At 41.0% G+C, this 22583-nt stretch overlaps 1 protein-coding gene across 1 annotated transcript in view; it reads right to left on the bottom strand.

Moving 5' to 3' along the window:
* Positions 1 to 277: 277 nt before the first annotated feature.
* Positions 278 to 22583, bottom strand: part of stk32a (serine/threonine kinase 32A) — a 48484-nt gene continuing 26178 nt past the window's right edge. The window contains exons 3-10 of the mRNA XM_079171681.1: positions 21457 to 21494; positions 15318 to 15407; positions 13058 to 13161; positions 10548 to 10664; positions 9238 to 9363; positions 7266 to 7394; positions 937 to 1001; positions 278 to 532 (exon numbers count right to left, since the gene is read on the bottom strand). Of these exons, the coding sequence (XP_079027807.1) occupies positions 415 to 532; positions 937 to 1001; positions 7266 to 7394; positions 9238 to 9363; positions 10548 to 10664; positions 13058 to 13161; positions 15318 to 15407; positions 21457 to 21494 (787 nt within the window). The 3' untranslated portion in view covers positions 278 to 414. The remainder of the gene's footprint in view (positions 533 to 936; positions 1002 to 7265; positions 7395 to 9237; positions 9364 to 10547; positions 10665 to 13057; positions 13162 to 15317; positions 15408 to 21456; positions 21495 to 22583) is intronic.

Raw genomic sequence — 22583 nt, 5'->3', positions numbered from 1 at the left:
CTTCTTTTTTTGGCAGGGCAGTGACCTCCTTTCCACTTCAGCACGCTGCCCAGAGTAGAGGTTGAGCAGACCGTAGAGCACCAGAGTGATGTATAGGAGCATGGTATGAGTGACACTCTGCTGAGAATCGTTCTTCTTCGTGACAGGAAAGAGAGAAAACCAACAAAAAAAAAGCCTCGGCCTGGCACGACTGCTGCTCCGGGAGTCCATTTCACTCCTGCAGGTCTGCAGATCTCGATGTGGTTTTTGTGGGTCGAATGGTGACACACAAGTACGTGTTGTGGTGCGGGGAACATTGAAGACGAGTGCCTGTGCTGATAGAACAATATGTGTCTTTGTGTAAATTGCTGATCTACAAGCTGTGGGCAGGTGCAAGTGGTAAGGGACTACGTTTGGGATGTCGGGTCTCCAGACCTATCCCGATAAGTAGGCAGCCGGTTCGACGTTGTTGTTCTGTCCGTCCTCTATTGCCTTGTTCTTCTCACTCATGGACAGCTCAGAGGTGTCTGAGTCCACCACTGCTTTCTTTGACCTGGTGAGTAAAGGACGTCATCGTTAGGACACACTATTGACATGTTATCGTTTTAACGTAACCTCTTGCCTCTGATGGCCGAGGATAATGGCTAATAATAGTTTTTATTTTTCATCATTTTAACTTTGTGATGGCCAGAGTTAGCTGTTTTTCCAGACATTTAAGTATTGACTATGACATTGGGCAAGGACTTTTCTTTTAAACTTAAAATGTTGCTGCAGTGTAAAAAAACGACAGAACATTTCATTAACAATACTAAACAGAGTTGTCATTCAATATTGATTTTATACACTGACAGTTGTGATGTTTCCTGAAAGTTTCCACTATATTGCAACTTATTTCACCATTAGATGAACAGTATTATATGTACAGAAGGTGTTTTGCAGGTATCGGAGGTTCCTTACTTTTCTCTGTTGAAGATGATGAAGTCTCTCTGGACATTATCCAATCTCTGCTGCAACTGACCGTTCTGGAGGAGAGACAACCAAACACAGACCTTCAGTAACTCAACTGCTGGCAATCCTGAAAAAGCGATAACAAAATCTGGGCCGATCATTAGTCCTTATCAATACCATCTACAGAATTGATTACATTTAATGTAGTTGTTTTGGTGTCACTGGTGGGAGACAGGCAGTGGACTGCACTCACTACTTTCCTCATGTGAGTTTATTCTCTTTTAATAAGATGCCAGAAGAGGAATTTGACCTAACTTTAGAGGACACTTGTGCTCTGATCTCTCCACCTGCTCCACGCACTCATACATATTTGGCCTACTTAATCATGTGAGAACATCCGGCTCTGTCATGGCAGACTGTCCTCACACGACTGTATAGCAGTAGACGGGTGCTTTCTCACTCTCCCTAGGAGGCAGTGACAAGAGAGATTATAGAGATACATCACCATTAGGACACTGCACTGTGTGTGTGTGTGTGTGTCTGACAGGGAGACAAACTAGCTGAGACACAAGAACATAATAGAGAGAAAATGAACAAATGCAGAATGGTTCGTTCATTTCCTTGTGCAGATGAGAGTTTTACCTACCAATATTACCTCTCTGGAAATACACCTTACCGAACCTAAATGAAATACAATTCACAAAATTAAACTTAAACTCCAAACTGGCCACTTTGGTCCTCCAGAATGTCTCTACTTTGGAGAGTTTCCTCATCCTTTATGGAGGTTAGGTCATCCAAGGACGCGCTCCTAATCCTCAAGACAGCTGCTTCCCAAAAACACCCCTCCAGTCACATCCAGGTTCACGGAAAACCCCTCCAGGAGAGAAGTGGCTGACTCTCTGCCCAGAGCAGCCAGTCACACAGCCCAGCAGAGAGGGTCAGTACAGGTGCTGTCACAGTGGGGGAGCAGCCCCTGGCAGACCAAAAGCCATCAACTAAATTATGGCAGGGAACCAGAGAGAGAGAGAGAGAGAGAGAGAGAGAGAGAGAGGAGAGGGAGCTGCTGTGTATGTACACTTGAGAAAGTGAACGAAAAGAACAGAAAGTGTAGAGTGTGCATTATGTAATTATCTCGCATGCGTGCAGTGGCAGTCGGTGTCTTTTTTTTTCCTGGGTTTCTGGGTAAGGGACCCTTTCACAGCGGTATCACAGAGGAAAATGACAAATTCACTACATAACTACATAAACACCAATCATCCAGGCAGAGATGGGAACACAGGGTGTGCTTGTGTGTGGGTGGTGCAGACTACTGAAAGGACAAAGAAGTAAACAGGCAGACAAAGACAGAGGAGGAATGCTGTATATAATTAGTCAAACATCAGTGATGGATGTGACTGATGAGACGACAGTGTGATGGAGGGTTTCTCATTTCACAACGGGATATTCTTAGATCTAAAGGCATGATAGAACCTGACAACAACAACACCACCTTTGCATAACCTTTTCCCCAGTTTATTTACAAAGCACATCTCTTGTTTGAAAGATCCAGGAAAAGACTTTGTTATTTACAGCAATCACAGTTGCAGGAGGAGGTTGAACACAAGTTGCACTGCTTAAGTGCAACCTGTGTTCAACCTCCTGGCCTTGCAGAGAGAACAGTAACACTAACTCTAGGCGATTCATCACCACCTCTCTCTGTCTCCCCCTCTCTCTCTTTATTTGTTGCTTTAAAAATAGGCTGTTGGGAATGCTAATTGCTTAGATTAAACTTTCCATTTAACGAGACAAAGCACGCGTGTGCAGAGATCATGAGTGTGCACTAAATTATAATACACGTAATGCATTTGATCACTTATAGATCATGAACTCTATAAACATAAAACTTATGATATACTGTAAATGATATGCATTTCCCACGCTGTATTCATTTTAAATTTCACCAGACTATTGGCACCAAATTCATACATGACAAATCAAACCAGTGCTATGGATTTTAGAAGAGAAATATGGCGAATGTCAAAAGTTATACACCATCATTTTCAGCTGAGCATGCCGTTTGGTGTAAAATCTAAAAACAAGTTCTTCTTTTTGAGCTACAACTGTTTGACTGCCTCCGATGGCATTCCTGCAATCAGGACTAAACTGAGGACAAGCTCTGACTGCACTTTTAATTAGTGTCACACATGGAGCTATATCCTCAGATAGACATGCAGCTCTCCCTCTTCCAGTGGCCCATTGATTTACCTCACTTTAATACTAATTAAGTGATGTTTCAATACCACGCAGCGTCTATTTGCCTAGCAGCAAGCACATATACATTTGTTTCTGGAAGAGATTAATCGGAAAGGACAGGGAAGAATGCTAAAATCCTGTTCTACAACGTAATCAAAGTTCAAATTTCATGTATGTACCTTTATGTATGTATACCAGCTGTTATGTGTAGCGCTGTTGCTGCCACCAAGGTACCACCTGGAGACAGCCTGACAATGGCAGCCTAACAACAATGAAGCCACATCCTGACAAACGCTCAAAACACGCATTGGAAATTCGAAAGGGCTTTTGCACAAAACATCCGTGACCAGAAGAGAAATCTGAGCGGCAGCCACAGTGTGAGGAGAAGGGCTGAAGCTGGAGTGCAGGAAATCTGTGCAAGCTACAATATATCTGAGCGCATACAGTTCTGAGAGCATACAGTTTGAGCAAATCGAAGTGCAAGCGAGGGCTATTTGAGTGGGAGGACAGATGGAAAGCATTGCGAAACCTAAACTTTAAATCAATGAATCATGCTCTCAAATTGAAAGAACATACTCTTGAATAAAGATAGGAAAAAAGCTCCATCATCTTTTGGACAGTTTTCCACTCTGTTTCATACGTGCAGTAAAGAATATGCTAGAAGAGAGAAGTATGTGTTTGTGTGATGGGAGACCAACAATTCATTTTGTTCTCACTGCACAAGTCCAATTTTCTGCTGCCTATTATCAGTGATTTAATTGAGCTAATTCTATGCTACATTATGAGCGTAGCGGGAACACTGAGGCAGAGAGCTGAAAGAAGGAAAATGGATCTGTGTGTGTGTGTGTGGGGAGGGAGGATAAGAGTGACGTATAATAAACAGCATTGTCTAAAGAGGGTGACGACAAGGGGGGGGGGAATAAGGTTGGAATGGAGAGGAAGAATATGCCAAAAGAATACAGAGCAGCCTCAGGGTAATGAGTAAGAAGCTGGCTGGGACAGCATTAGGGCAACTAGCTTACTTCATTCAATATTGATCTGCTATGCTTCAGAGATGCTGCACAGACCATCTCCCTCTCTCTTTCACGCACACATACACACACGCGCACACACACACATGCACACACATCAAGCATCAAGCTCTCTTATGTGCATCCATCACAAGTGGCCCCACAGGTCCCTCGTAAATTGATATGGAAAAGCATCGCACAAACACAAACCGATATTTATAGAGCTAATAGAGATATTTATAAAGCGGAATATTCTCCCTCACAAAAAGAGCGACGCATGCTGCAAAATAGGACTGCTTGAAATTAATAATATGCATTTTAAACAAGTAATTTCGAAAGAAAGATGAAAATTGTCAGTATTGCATTTTCCAGTATATGTATATATTCAAGTTCATGGTCCCTCATAAAGCAATATAAAGTGAAGGGGTAATATTTAGCTGGTTGCCATTTACTGTTGATTTAAACATGCATACCAATATGTAACATGTTTCTTTACAAAACATTGAGATGAGAAAAAGGACGACAAGGTCAGAGTAACAATCTGAAGGGTCAATACAGTAGCAAGCCACGGACTAATGTTAAGATGGCAGAATGGGATCAGTTTGGCCACCGCATTCTGAACAAGCTACAGACAACGTGAGACACACAGGCGCATTACAGAATACAGCCTCTGAAAATAAGATGGGGAGATTTAACGGTAGTTTGAAAGGCTTTCTCAAGGTGGGCCAGGACAATCCTTCAATTTTGAAACACATTCCGTACCAAGATATTCTGAACAAACGTATTTATCAAAACCACCTTCAAAAGTGACGCTGAGGTTTTGGGCAAGTAGTCTAAAAGCATTTGCTGATGTTATGCTGCCAAATTGGCAGGTCTTCAAAAAATGTTCTGTAATCCTGTTTTTTACCTCTTCAAGACAGTTCAGCAAATCATAACCACGATTGCTATTTACTACTTATAAACCTCACTGATCTGCATAAAACAAAGAATGCATCACAACATCAATCTTTCTTGTACTATATGATAGTCATTCATTGTTTAAAATCATTTTAAAGTTGCTTTCTCCATTTTCATGTGAAAGACCTTTTCCATGCTGAATATTTCTAATCCTGGTTTCAGGCGAGCTGCATTATTCAAATATTGAATAAATTATACACAAATGAATCAGGTGATTTAATCAGGAAATGCAGGCCACCAAAGTACAAACCCATTTTATTGACTGTTTAGTGTGTGTGTGTTAGTTTCCTGTTAGTCTGACCGTTCGTCGTTACCTCATCTGCGGCCATTAACATAAATGTTTCCCTGAAGGGCTACTATCATTATTTCATTAGAATAGGAGACGTTCTCTTTGTCTGAATGGGCCAAAGGATGATGAAGGTTGTCTGACTGCACAGTGAGATATCACTGATATATACACAGAGGCAGGTCTCCATAAGCAGCTGTCGGCTTTCATTAAACATGTCGCACTTTAGGCAAGCGCTGCCTTCTTATTGCAAGCTGGCAAAGTATGTGGAGAGGGTCCAAACATATTAACTTTGTAATGACATTGGTTGTATATATATATATATATGTGTGTGTGTGTGTGTGTGCAATAGGTTAGGTTGTGCACGTGGAAACTTTAGTGTGCGAAGGCAGGTTTCAACAGTGTGGTGAATTATTATTGGAAAGGGACCAGACCCAGCACACACAACTGCACTATAACTGGTCAGAGCACATGAGTGAAACCATGAGCTGTTTGATTCTGCTGCTGGTACTTTTACTGTCTCAATAGAACAAATCCAAAGATAGAAAAATTGGACAGAATCCCTAGAATTCAGTGTGGCTATTGAGTCCTGTACCGTAAATACATATCTTCCGATAAACGCGCCGTACTATTGGTCTTGAAGGTGTATCACTAAAATCTCTCTCGTGACAGGAACATGTTTGAGCGTTATTACTGTATCTCTTCCACACTGATATATCAGTGGAGCATGGCTGTCGACACAGGAGAGGCAGTGACACACCCCGTCACATACAGCAGCAGATTTATAAAAATACTATGTGATGTCCCATTGGAAGTATAATGTATTTGTGCAGAAAAGTAAAGTGTGGTCCAAATCAGTAACATAGTCAGCTGTGACAAAGGAAGATGTTCCATCAAGTCACAGATTTTATTATAAAAACACTTGGAAGAAATGGGCTATGATTATCAGATTTCTTAAAGTCAATATTAGTTCTCACTACAAAATCTGCCCCTAAACTCTTCATTTTATAAAACCAGTTCTGTATATAACCCAAGAAGAAGCCCTTGCATAATAACATGTCAACCTGATTTCTTGCTACCCAGAATTATATATTTAGTTTCCTCCAAGCTATTCAACGGTCCTATTTGGACTTAAGCTGAAAGTAAACACAAATGACTTGAGTTTTTTTTTTTTTTAACTGCAGTTATCCTCCAAACAAAAAAAAACGACAGCACTTATCAGGTCCCACTGCAGCACTAGACCAAAAATGAAATCACTGCTGCTTAACCGCTTTCACTCTTGCAGTGTTTACGAGTGAGTAATGTGTGTACGTGTGTGTGTGTGTAGGTGTGTGTGTGTGTGTGTGTGTGTGTGTTCCTCCCACGTCTCACTTGACCAGTTGATCAAATTAACCTTTCAGTGATTTCCTCTCTATTTTCTATAAACACACAGAGGACAGCAGCTGATTTATGTAGATGGAGCGACAGACTAAAACACTGGAGCGAGGGCCATAGGTGATTGCATTCTTCGCCTTCCCCATACACGCGTCAGGCGAACGGACGATTTATTCTGATGAAGGTGAGGGAGGACAGAGCTCTAAAAGCGTGTCGTCAAGATTCCCAATGGCACTCCAGACACATTTAAAAGACAAACTAAGGACATACGTAGCTCCCGTAGATCAGCCGAATGAAACCAATGCTCATCTTTCTTTAATGAATAATAAAGAGCACTGAGGGAGAGACACCTTTTAAAGGGCTGGTCGATTATTTAATTTGTTTAAGGTTTTTATATAATTCGGTAGCTTCCCAGTAGAAGTCAAATCCGAACATTCTGCTGTATTATTGCATTTGATGTTTCGAGAAGAAAGTCCTACCTGTGGAGACCCATCAGATCCCTGGTCCTTGTTTTTTCTTGCAAGCCTTTTCTTCTTCTTGTGAAGTGGTTTGGACTCCAGGATCATTTCCTCCAGCTCAAATGTAGGGTCACAGTTCAGTCTCCGCCTCTACAGAGACGCAGACACATGCAGGCACACGTTTAAAACAAACAAAGAGATCCATGGGTTCAAATATTCAATCTTATTAGTATATAAAACTTTGAGACATAACCTAAATGCCACACCAACACTTGGTAAGTAGTAGTCGTTTGTGAGATACTCATGGTTTTGATTTTAGTATCAGTGTTTTTGCACAGTAGTGCTTGAGATTACTTGTAAATTAGTCAGTACGAATGGAATATAGGTTACTGTAATGTGTATTTCATTTTTTTAGCCGGCGGTATTCTGTAGAAGCAAGATGATCGTTCTTTGTATATTTTCTTTAAAACCAACTTTGCCGTTGCTTCAGAAAAGACAAAGCTTTAACATTGTCTGACAACAGCAACAGCACAGTGCTTTCATGAACTGTGTATCACTTACTATTGTCTTATTGTGGCATGTTTGCCAATGTTTTAAACTTAAAATTAGAAACTAGCACTACTACATGTCTAAAAAAAATATGCAATGATCAAAGCTCAAAACGCAGAAAGCCAATAAAGCGAAAGCAGACTGAATGCTGGGAAGTTAGGAAACAAAACAGAAGGGCCTGAGATCTCTCTTCCTGTTCAGACATTAACAGTCTATAAGGCACTGAAGACAGAGGATAAGCCTATAATTAGATAGAGACACACTGTCAATTCCCCATCGATCCTCTGTGCTTTTCCTGTGCTGTGCCAGCTCGAGCCCGCTGGGGAAAACCTGCTGCTCTGCAGTCGCAATAGACTAAGAATTTGATAAAATCATCTAGTCATCTTTGCACTTGCAGCTCGTCATTATTCTGCATGAGCCCTGACACGAAGGAGTGACAATTATTGTCACCTTGCTGCTTCACTAAAACTATAATTGTTAGAGACATTAAAGTTGTCTTTTACACACAAAAAAAAGAAAAAGCCAAGAAATCTTCCTGTTCCAGCATCTGAAGTGTCAGAATGTGCTGCTATTCTTCTAACCATGTGATAGTAAACAAACGGGGTTTTTGGATTGATCTGTCATGAGTGTAGCTGAATGAATATAGCATATATATATGCCCATAAAAGTGAATTAAAGTGCTCCATTGACAGCTATTGTTCTTTTTTTTTTTACTGACAGTTTTATGACACTGGGTCAAATGAGCTGGACTCTCGACGTTTGCAGGCTCTCATTCAGATCTTGTGTCAGATCCTCAATCCGTATACCACCAGCTTTGAAACAGGGCACAGCGAATCAGTTCAGTAAAAACCTGACAGGGACAGAGAAGTGTAGCTGCTTAGTTGTCCAACTAAGCAGCTACACTTCCTGCCTAGTGATAGCATTATGTGCAAACACCATCTTCACCATAATGATCCAGAGACCACATGTAGGGCTTCAGGTAGTCGTTTTTGTACCTGAGGCATGTATGCATGTGCTTACTATGTCTGTCTCTGCATCAGGGTGTCTAATACACACTCAGTGGGAGATCCAGCTCAGCCCAGCAGAGGGTGGTGTCTACAGCTCGGCTAGAAAGGATTAAATAAGGAGTTGGTAGTTCAGACTTAAGTCTTTTTTCCCCCCCCTGCATCTTTGTCCCCTTCGGGAGATATACTGTTATGGGAACAGCTATGAGAGAACAGTAGAAGGAAGGGGGTTTGAGGAATTGATGGTATTTTTTCTGAATGTGAGAAAATAGCAAAAATCATGCATCATCATTCATCCACAGATGGCATATTCAGTCATTTTTTGGTGAATATTGGTTGTTTTGTTTTTAAAGCATTTGGCAGCACTTTCTTTTAAAAAATGTATTCAGAGCTTTTTGTTGGGTAGCATACTGAGGCAGTGCTCAGTTTATTTCACTCACATTGGGAATAAAGCCGGGAGGAAGCTGTTTGCTGAGCACAGCGTCCCAGTTGACATGTGACATGTAGTCCAGATCCTGTAGCTCTGCTAGACAGGAAATGCGCTTCTGGACATCTATGCACAGCAACTGAGGGAGACAAACGGATTAGGGTGAGAACAATTGTCCATGGGGAGGCATGGCTGAAAAAGTTGGAGGCTGAGTGCCACTGAGACAGGAGCACATGTTTACCCTAAAGGATGTGTCTGAGAATGAGGATACAGGGACAAAGGGGTTGGGGGGGGGGGGTGGATGATATTGAGGGATGGACATGAGAGGATGGAGAGAGGAAAAGACGATGAGGTACATATAGGAAGCAAATGGTGATGAGGAAGATTCAAAGGGTTTTGAGGTGTGAAGGACAAATATATTGTGCATGAAATTCTCCCCTTACATTCTCACTTTCTTTACATCTCTCTCTCTCTTTTTATCTCCCACACACACACACTCTCTCTCTCTCCCACACATTTACACATGCGACTGGAATGCCAATGAGGCACGAGGAGTCTGAGCACGAAGCAATGCAACAGTTTGACTGCAGTGGATCGCTGCCAAGACAAAACCCCAAATGCTACAGCGACAGTGCATCTGGTTGCTTTGTAAGTGGCTTAATTGCAACAAGAAGAGTACACCTTCTTAATTTTAATTAAGAATAGACTGTTAAGATGTAATAATATGCGATTTACTTTAAATGGAAAATAACTCTTGTTATTAAGGAGCATGTATAGCTTTATTTCTCCAGTGCCATGGTATGTGCTGCCATGTGTGTTTGCAGTGTTTGTAAGCATGTGCTCACTTTGTACAGTAGGCTACACTTTAGATGTATTTATTTATGTACTGTGTAACTTTGACACTGTACGTCACAACACAACAGTTCCTGTTTTTGAATATTTGAGGATTATACTTCCAAAGCTGCTCTGTACGCTGCAAGACTTGCATGTACAAATAAGCCGCGTATACAAAGTAAGGCTGACATGAAAGTGACCCTCTACTTCAGATTCTATAGATGCACCTTGTGAAATAAAGTGCTGGTGTAAGGGAAGGATCGTTGTCTTCCCACAGGAAATACAAATTCAAACCGACGTGCAACCCACCCAGAGAAGCTACACTCATCAACTATCACTACTTTGCCTCTCTTGTCTGTATTTAGGACAAGATCACACCAGTCAAATTGGTATGATGTTGGCAGTTTACTGGTCATTTTGCATCGGGATATTGTGATATTGGAGTTTTGCCAGCAGCCATAATCAAAGTGGAAAGTACCAATAGTTTACCTTTCTGAGTAGAGACTTCATCTCCAAAGACCAGGCTGCCGGGTAGCTGGGATGGACCTTGTGGAAGGTCTGAAGGATCTCATTAGCCGGTGTACTGGATCTCATCACATATGGTCTCTGCAAAGAGGAGAGCAGCATGTTACAGAATACTTGTATTCATAGCCTGGAGGAGTTTCTTTGATAAAGTATGGGTTTCGAAGTTAGTTCTTCAGTTGGCCCTCTCTACACGTCTCCTTGTGCTCTCCTTCCGTGAACCCATATCCTGCAATGTTGAGAATAAAATGATAGAGGAAACAGAGAATGAGGGACTATTTTCAAAACAACTTAAGCCCTTTGCCTTTCAGTGTGAGAGGGCAGCTTGTTGACAACTTTCCACACCAATCCTTCTCCACCCTCTTGGTCTTTTTCCGGGACAGTAAGCCCCCTCTCAGACTGATAAGACTGGAAAGGGGAGAGAGAGATGGAACAACACGCTGCAGGCGCTCCATTCCATGTTCTTTTGGATGCGTGGTGTCAATTATGTTCCCCATCCAGGGCACACATAAGGAGTCAGATTTTCAGATGACAGAAGGAAAAACATTGGTCCAGTATATTTGTACTACTTTTGGAAATGTACCCCTGCGTCTCTTTGTTCCCTCTCTGGGGTTAATTGTTGTCTAATTTATAAAAGCTGAAGGTGGAGACACTAAGTGACAGTGACTGATTTGCAGCTCAGGAGAGATGCTGAGTTGCTTTGATCTGTGGTCAGGCCCAGCAGGGAAGCCTGGTCGCTGGGAGAGGAGATAAATGATGAAGTAACATGTGGTTGGAGCTTAATACCAGGTCTGAACTAAATAACCATTTGTATGTCAATTACAATGGCTTGATGGCTTGATGAAGTAAAGTAAATAGGGTCCACGGTTAACAAAAGCAAAACTATATCAGAACATCCGTTTGCTAACTCTCACACAAGTCCTGCAGTGTAACACTTCTGTATCTCACACTTGCGCACTTGCTCAAGTGTTTTAGATACGTTTTGGTGGAGATGCATGTGTTTGGGGAAATCCTGAGCATACGACTGCATTAATGCGACTTGGATTATACCGTACGAGTTGTGTGAGAGTTTGTAAACGGATGTTTAGATATTAGTTTTGCTTTTGTTAAACTCAACCCCCATTGACTTCAATTCTTCAAAGGTTTTTCTACCTTTTTGGACTCTCTGCTCACTGTGGAGGCATGCGAGAAAAAAAAAACGTTTTTCTTCCAAAACACGTTCTTCAAGAATTCAAGGTAACAAGTGGTGAGTCATTTATATGAATATGGTCATGTTGTTGGTGAAATATTCTTTTTAGAGAGAGATAAAAGAAAGCATCGAAAGGTGCCTGGACCTGGAATAATAGCGAGCTAGCTCTCCGTTTTCAACAGCCAAATAGTTCTGCACATGTTGTAATATGGCAGTCAGAGAAAAGTGTAGCTGAATGTCCCTTGGAGACAGAGGGATGAAGTGAAAATTACATTTCAGAGAGAGGGGTGAAGGAAAGTTTAGCAGAGGGTTTGTAGATGATGCAGATTATACAGGAACTTTGAAAAAGGGGCTCACGTCTATGTCACTCGAAGTGAATTCCGGGTGAGTACATGTGTGCTCAGCAATTCCTACCTGAATGAGTGAAGGTTGAAAGTACTTGAAAAATCACAGGACACAGCTTTGAGGTAAGAGAGAAGACTTCAGGTAAACTGTGCAGTTAAGATGTAGCCTTGAGGTCAACGAGAGGACAGAACATACTGTATATTCTAGAAGGTTTGGATGTGAGATACATTTTGAGCTCTAAATATATTCAAGTGGGCGTCAGATGTAACTGGGTCAGAATATGTTTTAGAAAGCGAAATGGAAAGTTCTGAGGTAAAGTAACTCAACAGTTTTATGGAGGAGGGTGAAAGGGAGAGCATTGAGATGTCTGAATAGAGGAAACGGTTCCAGGAACACTTAATGACAGCGTCCAGATCAGTTTCAGGTGTTCTGGGTCCTTGTCAGTGTAGACAGAGGTTACTGTAGTTTGTGTAATCATCACTCTGAAATATGAGAGTAAATTCTGCAGCTGCAGTCTGCGTCGCTGTTAGCTCGAAAGACCCGGCCTTATATAGCGAAGCTAATGAGTGAAAGCATTATGTCCCGTGTTCATTTCCATGACATCAGGATAAAACTTCTCCAGATGGGAACCAGCATGAAATGAAATAAGTAATATATAAAAAAATCAATTCCAATTAAGTGACTCTTAAAATAACTCAAATTCTATTTGCTCATTCTCCTGCACTGATGCGTTTCACACCGTGACTAAACATTTAGATGTGTTTCTGAGTGAGGTCAGCTTAAAATTCAATTATAACCCCTCTTTTTTGTTTTGTGAAGGCTGAGGTCTTGCTGTTTGTCTTCTTTCCTACTGCCAGGACTCTACTGCAGTAGAAAATACATATGACACCTACAAGAAAAGTGTGCCAGACGGCCACGCTGAAGTAAGTTAAGCTGGAGTCACCTGTCCTCTCAGTAGCTCGTATGCTGTGATGCCCAGCGACCACCAGTCGACAGAGAAGGAGTAGCCAGGGTGGGACCCCTCGAAGGTTTGGAACAGCTCGGGAGCTGATAGACAGAAAATATTATACAACAAAATCAAATATCCATATGGTGTGTGGTGATACTATCTTTGCTAGGTTAGAAATATATTTTTCTTTTGGTGTTTGTGTGTTATTGATCCCTATTCCTCGTTTTTTTGGGACATTTTAGTCAATGACAGTTTATTTTAACTATAGCCCGATTAAAGTCATGTCTTTTTTGTAATTGAGACATTGGTCTTTATTATGTAAATGTTCCACAAAGGCTTCAAACATTCAAACATAGTTGCAGAAAGAGCTGAATCATGGTGGATTTTAAAACCTACTTTGCAGTTGGAGCCTTAATTAATGACCATCATCACTATGCGGGACACTCGTTCCCTCTTCTCACAGCAAATGCCCTCGTGAATGTTCTCATCAACTTCATCACTTATTAGATGCAATTGGCATCAATAAAAACTGAAATAATAGCGAGGGAGTACAGCAAATGTAGGAAGTGCTTCGGTAATGTAGGTCTGACCCAGTCAGACCGCCGTCGCAACTTTGGGGGCTTATTTAGACATGAGACTGACATCTAACATTAGCTGTCATGTTTACGTACTCAACATGTCTGAAAAGCGGTTTGTGTGACAGTTTAGCAGATTATTACAGAAGAGGTTGAGCTCATGAAGGGTTTGTTGGGGTTCTGGGATGATTAAATTCCACTCTTTTTGCCTGAGGCGAGTATTAATTATTGGGATCTAATTTGGAGCCAGTGTAGCATCAGAATGTATTTGTATGAATAATGAATAACAGGTTTTATGGGTGGGACGAGCTATCAAAACTCAGAAATAATTTTTCCTCTCCAGTGAAAAGGAATAATCTACTCTAGGGAAAGTTATTCAGCTGTAATCTTGTTTCAAATGGTTAAAATGAATTTCCACCATTCATCACTTCTTTCTTCATTATCTGGATTACACTGTCAAAATCCAGACTGCCATGACACATACTGTACACACACACACGTGCACACACACACACACATGTCCGACTCCTCGTCGTTATGGCAGGTTTGCTCTGCTCTCTTACTGAAAAGGCAGTTTAGCTACTGAAGCTACAGAGAGATACATGAATAATATATTACAGCACAGTATTCACCTGAAATCACACACACGCAAGATCATTCTCCATCATGAGCACACACTTTGTAAGGATAGAAGCAGGCACACGCGCACACTAACACGCTCAGTCTCGTCATTCATATCCCCCTGAAATCCTGTTAAGCTCCTATCTGATCTCTCAGGAGCTGAATCCTCATCGACCTGATCACTACTGGACTTAAGAGTCATGAGGAGGGCGATTGCACCGGAGGTGAAAAGGATGAATACTGGTTTCTAAAGGCAACATTACTTTCTTTAAAATCAGTTTTTGGACTCATGCATCAAATCAAACAAAGAAGAATACTTAAAAGTACTTTTTTTTTTACAATTAGACACAAATTTAGACACAAAAAAGTCTCCATATTATAAATATCCAAGCTAATCATTTGTCACTTAAAATGTCTCCTCAGCAGAATTCATCATTTAGCTCCCTGAGCTTTAAACCATCACTATGTACCTCACAACAAAGTACTGCCATTTATTGGTCAATAGTCAATAGCACTTATTTTTAGCTGTATCTTCTTCCTGGCCGTCAGGCAGCTAATATTGACAAAAGTCAAACTCTGTGAACTTGGCTTTGGGGGCTTTACGGGTGAAACAGAAATGTACAAAAATGATTTCTGGTGTTGTCTTTTTCTGCATGAGTCCCTCAATCCATATTTCATTCCTTCACCAATCATTTAATTTCTCTTGTATCATTCATTTAGTTTTTAGTTGGTTTTTTTAAACCTACTCTAGAAAGGGTTTTATGTAAGAATTACAACCTCAATCTCTATTTGTACCATGTGCTGGGTGTTGGCACTTGTCTCCTCACATCGAGGCTGTAGGCAGGGCTTACCAAAGTTAGTCGCTAATATCCCTTCAATGTCATTTGGAATTTGGATTAGCAAACGTTAAGTGCGCTCTGTGGAGTTTATATGAATAACGTTCCATAATTTCTCTAAATTAAAGCTAATAGTTTCAAACTGCTTCCTCTAGCTTGTATTTGATGTCCCTAGTATTAAAGTTTTCTTGTGAAGCATTGGTCAAAAATGTGTTTCCTTACCCATGTACGGCTTGGTCCCGGCGATGGACGTTGCTTTCAGGTCGTCTTTTACAATGGCTGCGATGTTGAAGTCTGTTAGATGGACGTGTCCTGTAGAGCAGAGGGGTTATATTACCTCAAAGGGACACGGGGCATGCTCACTTGTGTGAACCCTATAAATCCTGAAGTGGCACAGAGCTATAAGATCACAGAGCTCTGTTTGCGCCATCAATATAAACTGTTTCCCCAAAGCGTTGAAGCTTTTTCCCTTTTTCCAAGCACAGCTTACACAGAGCAGGTATCCCAATCCTCACATCCCTATGTGAGGATCAGAAGAATTTGAACACACAACATAATAGAAAAAAATGCCTTGTCCTTTATGCATACTTACAATCATTGCATTGAGGACATTAAAAGGCATCAAATGCAAATTAACTGCAGCTTTATTGATGGAATAAAACACACATGCGTTTATATTGTGAGTGTTTAAGCAGCAACCTCAATGATTTCTAAAGTCAAAGTCAAACCATTGACCTGTGTCTCACCATGCTGCAAGATGGCCCAGAGTCTGCGACATGCACACTGAGCACACTGAGCACACACTAATGAGCTGTGTGTGCGTGTGCGTGTGTGTGTGCATGTGTGTGTTTGTGTGTGTGTGTCATACTGAGTGAGAAAGAGCTGGAGAGTTTTTGCCGCAGAGTGATTGTTCGGATGAATGGGCATCCTCAATCACCTCACAAACACATACAGTATGTCCAACATAAAACAAACAGCCATACTGTACACAGTTCAAATATATATATATATATATTTTATCTCAACCATAAACTGTAACTGAGTGTGAATACAAAAAAGACACAAGCTGGCCAGCTGTGTTTATTTACGCTTTAAAGATAAGAGAAGTGCACATAGAAATCTCTTCTCCTCCTTTATTTTTCTCCCTCCTCCCTCAATGTTTTCCATCAATCTCTATTAGCACACCTTTTCTTTCTGTGTGCCTTTTTTTTAATCACCCTCTTCTTCTCTTTTCCTGTTTGCCTTCCATATGATAGCTTTCCTCAGATTTTCATTTTCTTTTCCCCTCCGTAAACCCATTTCTGTTTCTTTAGCTCTTTACTTTTTTACCCCTCTGTGTCCTTTACCATTTAGAAATATGCTGAAATATTCTCACATACCGTATTCTAATCTGCGGTGTATGACTTTAGTTGTGTAGTGATGCACAGAAGGGAGATTGGGTGGTGCTTTGCAGGTAAAGGACCATTGTTAATGCAGTCTGATGACTGTGACAGAGGTGGAGCAAAAACGTCAAACTATAAGTGGAGCTTGAGTAAGGGTAGAGCTTCTTTCATGTTTTCATATTTAATGATGTCTCCTGTCTCTGTCAAATACAGTACTTATCTCCCTTTTTTCCCCTTTTCTGTCTTCATCTCTCTTAGCTTTGCAGAAGACATATTTAGGACAGGAGTTTTACACAGTAGCCAGCGGGAATAAACGGATAACCATCAGCAAAATCTCGGGCTGCATGGAAAAAAGTATCTAGTTGCAAAATAATATGTAGAAAATGGTAACCAAAGTGTCATTCTGAGATCAGTTCAAACCTCTCTGGTCCAGTTAGGTGTAAGGAGCCAAACAGCCTCTGGTGTCCAATAGCAGAGGCTTTTAGACTCGTAGGTTTTGCTCTTGAATAATAATTGTTAGTGTTTCTATAGAAATGATGAGAGTTAAGTGAAGTTTGGAGTCGAGTTAGTGTCGTGATGTCATAGTCAGAGAGAACTCTCATAGGTCAGAGAGAGATTAAGAGATGAGCTATGACACAGTTTCCAAATCTGCATTATGGAAAATGTACAGTGCATTGCTTTCAGGTTACAGAGCTTTGTCATCACAGTGTGGACTTATTGCTGGGTTCAGTGGATGGATGAGATAGACAGTGGTTCCTGACTGGTGAATCAAAAGTGGACCCCAGGGAGAGAGAAATGGGGCTTAAGGGTTCAACACTGACTTTTAAAAGTGGGTTGCCATGCTGAGAACCAGTCATCAGCTGGTTGCCAAAACGTGCCATTTTTAGTTACCTTATATTTGTATATACGTTTTGCTGTTTGTTGTACCTATTTTTGTTAATGTTAAAATGTGGTTGCTGTTATTTTAACATACCAATTTCCGTAGTAGAGTGACTATCCTAACTGTTGTAGAGACATAGTGGAAGCTAATCAGCCTTCGTGACATAATACATATTTAAATTAGTGAACGTAACAAAGCAGCCTAACTTTAAAATGACTTTCACTCTCTTTTTTTTCATTTTCAGCAGTCTTTTGATGCCTTGTACCTGCTACTCTTGATCTTATTGACATGTTATGCTGGGTATAACTGGGTATATGACTGAATCAACCGCCGTTGCAATGCTTTTTGTATTATAATTTTTAAGCCTTAAACAGTTCTTCGTTGCATTTTTTCCCCTTTGGATTTTAAGCATTGCACTATTTGTAAGTAAGCCACTTCACTCACTCATGTGTGTGCACCAAATGAAGAGAATACAGGTCAGACTTAAATTTGGTGAAAATAATGCATGCAGTCCAGAGTGCCAGTATTCCCTTAAAATTCAAATTTAATCTCTTGCTCTAAAATCATCAGATTAACTCCCGTTTGTCACCAGTCCAAACTGTTGCTGAAATGTGAGGTGGCTGAACAATGGTTCAGCAGGTTACTTGGTGGCTTAGTTATCTAATGTGTTTCGCTAGGATTACTTCCACAACTGTCTGGTTTGATCCTTAGGTTATGTCACGCTGCTGCATGTCTCTTCTATTTTTGTATTTCTCTTTATACTGTTCATACACAAATGAGTTTACTAATGGTCCCAATCTGGATGTCTGTTGGTCATTTTAAACACCACTACACACACTTTAGATAGAAGCTTTATGTAACATGACTTAAACTACATTGGCCTGTTTCACGAAGCAGGAGTAATGAAGCCACAGCAGAAGTTCGGCACTCTCCAGTGCATTGGCAACTCCATATTAGCTTGCAGGCCTGTATTGTTCCTATACATTTCCAATATGAATTGACTGACTTTGTTCCTAAAAACTCTTAACTGATATTCCTGATCAAGAAAGATCCTATACTGTACTTTTCCAAAGAGTCCCATGGGCGATGACGTGGCAGACATATGCACCAGAGCCGTGGTTTCCCCTCAATGTAGTGCCTACTTGTGAAGCATGCATACGCGCTCCCAGACAACCCAGACAACCGGCCCTCTCGGAGCTTCTCCCAGCATCCTGGGGCTATGCCATTTAATAAAGCAACATCGCACATGCGTGAGTAAATTGTTTTTCTCTCTATGAAGCAGCTCCCAGAGGAACACAAGAGGAACGGGTCGATTCAGGCTTGCAAACTTGACATGGTGTGCAGACGCAAACAGCCTGCTGCCCCCCCCCCCCATTGTTTTAGACTTAAGTGGAGAGGTAAACTACAGGTCTGCTTTGGAAAACAGAGTGTGGGTAGAATGCATGAGCAGGAGAGAAGTGCTTGTTGAGTTTGAAAGGATACGCACACACACAGCACAGAGAGAGAGAGAGAAAGCACAGGTGAACGTCAGCTGTCCTGTGGAAATCAGGATTAGGCTGACAAAGCTGCCTTTCTCTTTCGTCTCCATCTTTATCACTCTTCCTCCCACATTTCCTTCTTTCTTTGTCTATTCTGATTTTCTTCCTTTGACAAATCTTTCTCTCCAGAAATGTTTGCTCATCACTTTCCTCTTTCTTGTTGTATCTTTGTGGCTCTCCCTGTTTGTGTGTTTGTGCGTGTGTGTGTGTGTGTGTGTGTGTGTGTGTGTGTGTGTCTCTGTCTCTCTCTGTCTGCTTCCAGTTTGTAGCGACAGCTGGGCTGCTATCCCACATAGCCCTTTAGAAGCTGCCCAGTGCCCTCCAAGTACTCCAGACTTTGTGTGTGTGTGTGTGTGTGTGTGTGTGTGTGTGTGTGTGTGTGTGTGTACACTATATGGCCTTTTGGTCTGTTTTTCATGGTTAGGTTTAAACAGCATAGTTCCATCTAAGGGGAATGCAACACTATAGTTGGTTAGTTAATTATTCATGGACTTGAATATCACGATATTGTATATACATTACAATCAGCTCATGAATCAAACTACCACACAACATGATCATGTTCTAACGTTTTCGGGAACGTGTGCAGCATTACCGAGACCTCTTGACTGTGCCTGTAAATATAGTTTTGAGATTGTTTCCGTTATGCTGAAATTATACTCGAATCTCCTGAGTTGAAGGACAAATCTCTACTTTCTGTATCAAAGACTATACAGTATAGGTAGACTTCCTCACCATGACATCAGCCGTTGGTTTGTTGACTACGATTTTGAAGCCTTGAGTTCGACATTTTGGCTGTTGCCATCTTAGTTTTTGTCCGTAGTCGTCTTGTTTTTTTGCAACAAGAAGTGACACGAGAGGGTGAATAAGACCATTTTAGGCAACCAACAACAATTAACTTTCATAAAAACCCACTGTGAGAGGGTTATTAAAGTTCTAAAATGAAAACATTGACAACTCCTGGACACTGCAGTGTTAGCGACCTGTTAATCACAATGTAGCCACGCCCTGAAGCATACCCTGCTTTAACTTCTATTTTACTCTAAATGGGACCATAATTACTAAATAGATAATATGCTATATTGCAGAAGACGTGAAACTAGGGATTGAGACCAAAAACTCATGTTTACAATGTTTGAAGTAATAAATCAAGTGAGAAGTAGGGTTATTTTCACACAGACTTCTATACAATCAGACATCTTTTTGCAACTAGAGGAGTTGCCCCATGCAAGTTTAAGACCGTTCTGCATTGGCTTCACTTTTCAGAATCCGAGGTTGCCGTCTGGTCTGTATACAGCAGATGAACAGTTGAGTCAGGGTTTAGTTTACAATAGGACTGTACTGTTATAATCTCTTCCTTCACTGGAAGCTGGCGTGAGTGTATGACATAATTCATAATCAAACTGAGGACATAACCTGTGGTAGAAAATTACTAAAATGTACGTTATTTGCTGAATCACTATTAAACCACCTCATGAATGACTCAAAGGGTGCATTGCCACCTTTTAATGTGACAGAAGGTTTAGACTTTCTAGTCGTAAAGACCAGAGGACCTTGGGGGTGTCTCAATTTCTTGAGATACGTTTGTTGGTAACTGGTTCTGACTGGATTTTGGTGTATGGAGAAGAAGACAAAATAGCTGAGAAGAGCTATATACACCTATCTTTTTGACCTTGCGGCATGGACTTCTTTAATTAACAGGTCAAATTCTGTGTCACTCCAAGCAAAGCCAATTAGAGGGTTTCATCGTGCTTGAAAAGATTTATCCTTCATTATTTTGGCCATGTAGTGTACATGTGCATACTGTACGATCTTATGTCTGGGATGTCTGTGTGTTTCTCGAGGATGGATCATAGCATGAAGCACTTTAATATTCTTGATTGACATATTGATGGGGGCATTTACAGTCTTTTTGCCACCTTTATTTACAATGGCACCCCTCCCTCTGACATGTACACACACACACTGCTCACTCTGTCTCTTTAGTCATTGTATGTGTGTGTGTGTAGATTTGTGTCACACTGAAACTGACACTAAAGCCTGTCAGACTTGATCAATCATTCAGAACATGTAGTGAAGGAGGCATCATTAATATCACCCCGTCCTCCACAGTCCTCACTCTGTCTTATTTCAGAGAGAAAGAACACCGTGTTAATGTCACAGTGCTTCAACCAACGCAGTCTGGCATAGTGTGGACAGAAAATGAAAATGAACTTGTGCACTCCTCTATGTTGCACTTGTTAAAACAAGGTATTAGATGCTTTTTTTACTTCATGCTGCAAGGCCTATCTAGGCACCGACTGTGAAAGCTGCCTCTGAGCATTGCTCCTTTTGATCTGTGCAGAAGTGATCCCAGAGGTCTGAGGTACGGTGAAATCCTCAGCCAGACGCTGTTAAGTCTTGAATTTGGGATGCTAAGTCAAGTCAGGTCACCATGTTAAATGATATTGCCATATGTAAACAATTACAAAAACTAAACCGAATTGTGCTGGACTTTAAATTCCAACCCCTCAACTCCATATGAATAAATGGAAATATAATAATTAGGAAAGGGATCTTACCATGTTCATCCAGTAGTATGTTGTCTGGTTTGATGTCTCTGGAAGGGAAAACACAAACAGTACAGTGGAATTAGTATGTCTTTTTGAGTAGTGAGTAAAATCAGGAACAGAAGCATGTAATTTCTGTGCAAATATTTAAATTTCTAACTTGCAGTATACAAGCAGTCGTGGGATTTTCAGAATCTGAATACAGTGAGTGCCAGAGTCTTTAGGCAACAATTGTTACTGTAAATAAAATACGTTGAGTAAGAATATAAAAAAAGACAGTTAAGTGTCATTTGCTAAAACATCTTTACCACCTAAAGCTTTGTTTATACTTTCGCTTGGCACTTTTCCACGAGCTCTGAGCATGCAAAAACGCCAAGTTGCAAAAATGTAGAGGTGCGTGACCAAGCGCGCCGGCCGTGAAAATGTCATTTTCTACCGCGTGTGCCTCGCCCCGGCTTCATTACGTCCTGTTTAAACTAAGCTTTAGCATTCCTGATATGTATCAAGCTGAAACCTAGAAGCCCAGTCTAGTCTTCTTTACATTTTCTCAAAACAGATTCTACATTATTTAGTATGATGCTATATTGCAATGCCATGTCTGTGGGTATGTAATAATGCGATTTATGTTATTAGTTGATCAACCAGGGCACAGAATGACACTGGAAACTCGGCTTTGCAGCTCATTTTGGTAAAGTACGAGGTAGAATATGCAAAGTTTTAATTGCTTAAACTTAAGCATGACTTTCCCACAGTGGAGGCAGGTCAGAAAACACATACAGATGTTTTTTTAACTTATAGTGACCACCAGTCAGAGGAATTATCTAACACAGCAACTAAATCTATCGTATGGTGACGGACTGAGATGACGTCTTTAGTCAGTATCATCACACACATTTAGTCCCGTTAGGTACATTATTAAAATGGGCTTTCCAGTGGTATTCTACAAGATCCTTGATTTTAATTTGTTGTAAAAAGTGAAAAAGCAAATGGTGTTTCAGCACCGCACTTCCCACAGTCCACCTGTAAATAAAACCGTGTGGGTGGTAGTCAGATGTCTCATTACTGCTGATGACGCTTGAGTTTCTGTAGGTGGCACTCTCCTCTTTGTCCTGCCAGGGAGGTTACATTGCTCATATCAG

This window comes from Pholis gunnellus, assembly GCF_910591455.1.
Source record: "Pholis gunnellus genome assembly, chromosome: 13".
NCBI classification, from domain to species: Eukaryota; Metazoa; Chordata; class Actinopteri; order Perciformes; family Pholidae; genus Pholis; species Pholis gunnellus.
The sequence above is the reverse complement of the archived record's forward strand: the minus strand, read 5'-3'. Positions and strand labels throughout refer to the sequence as shown.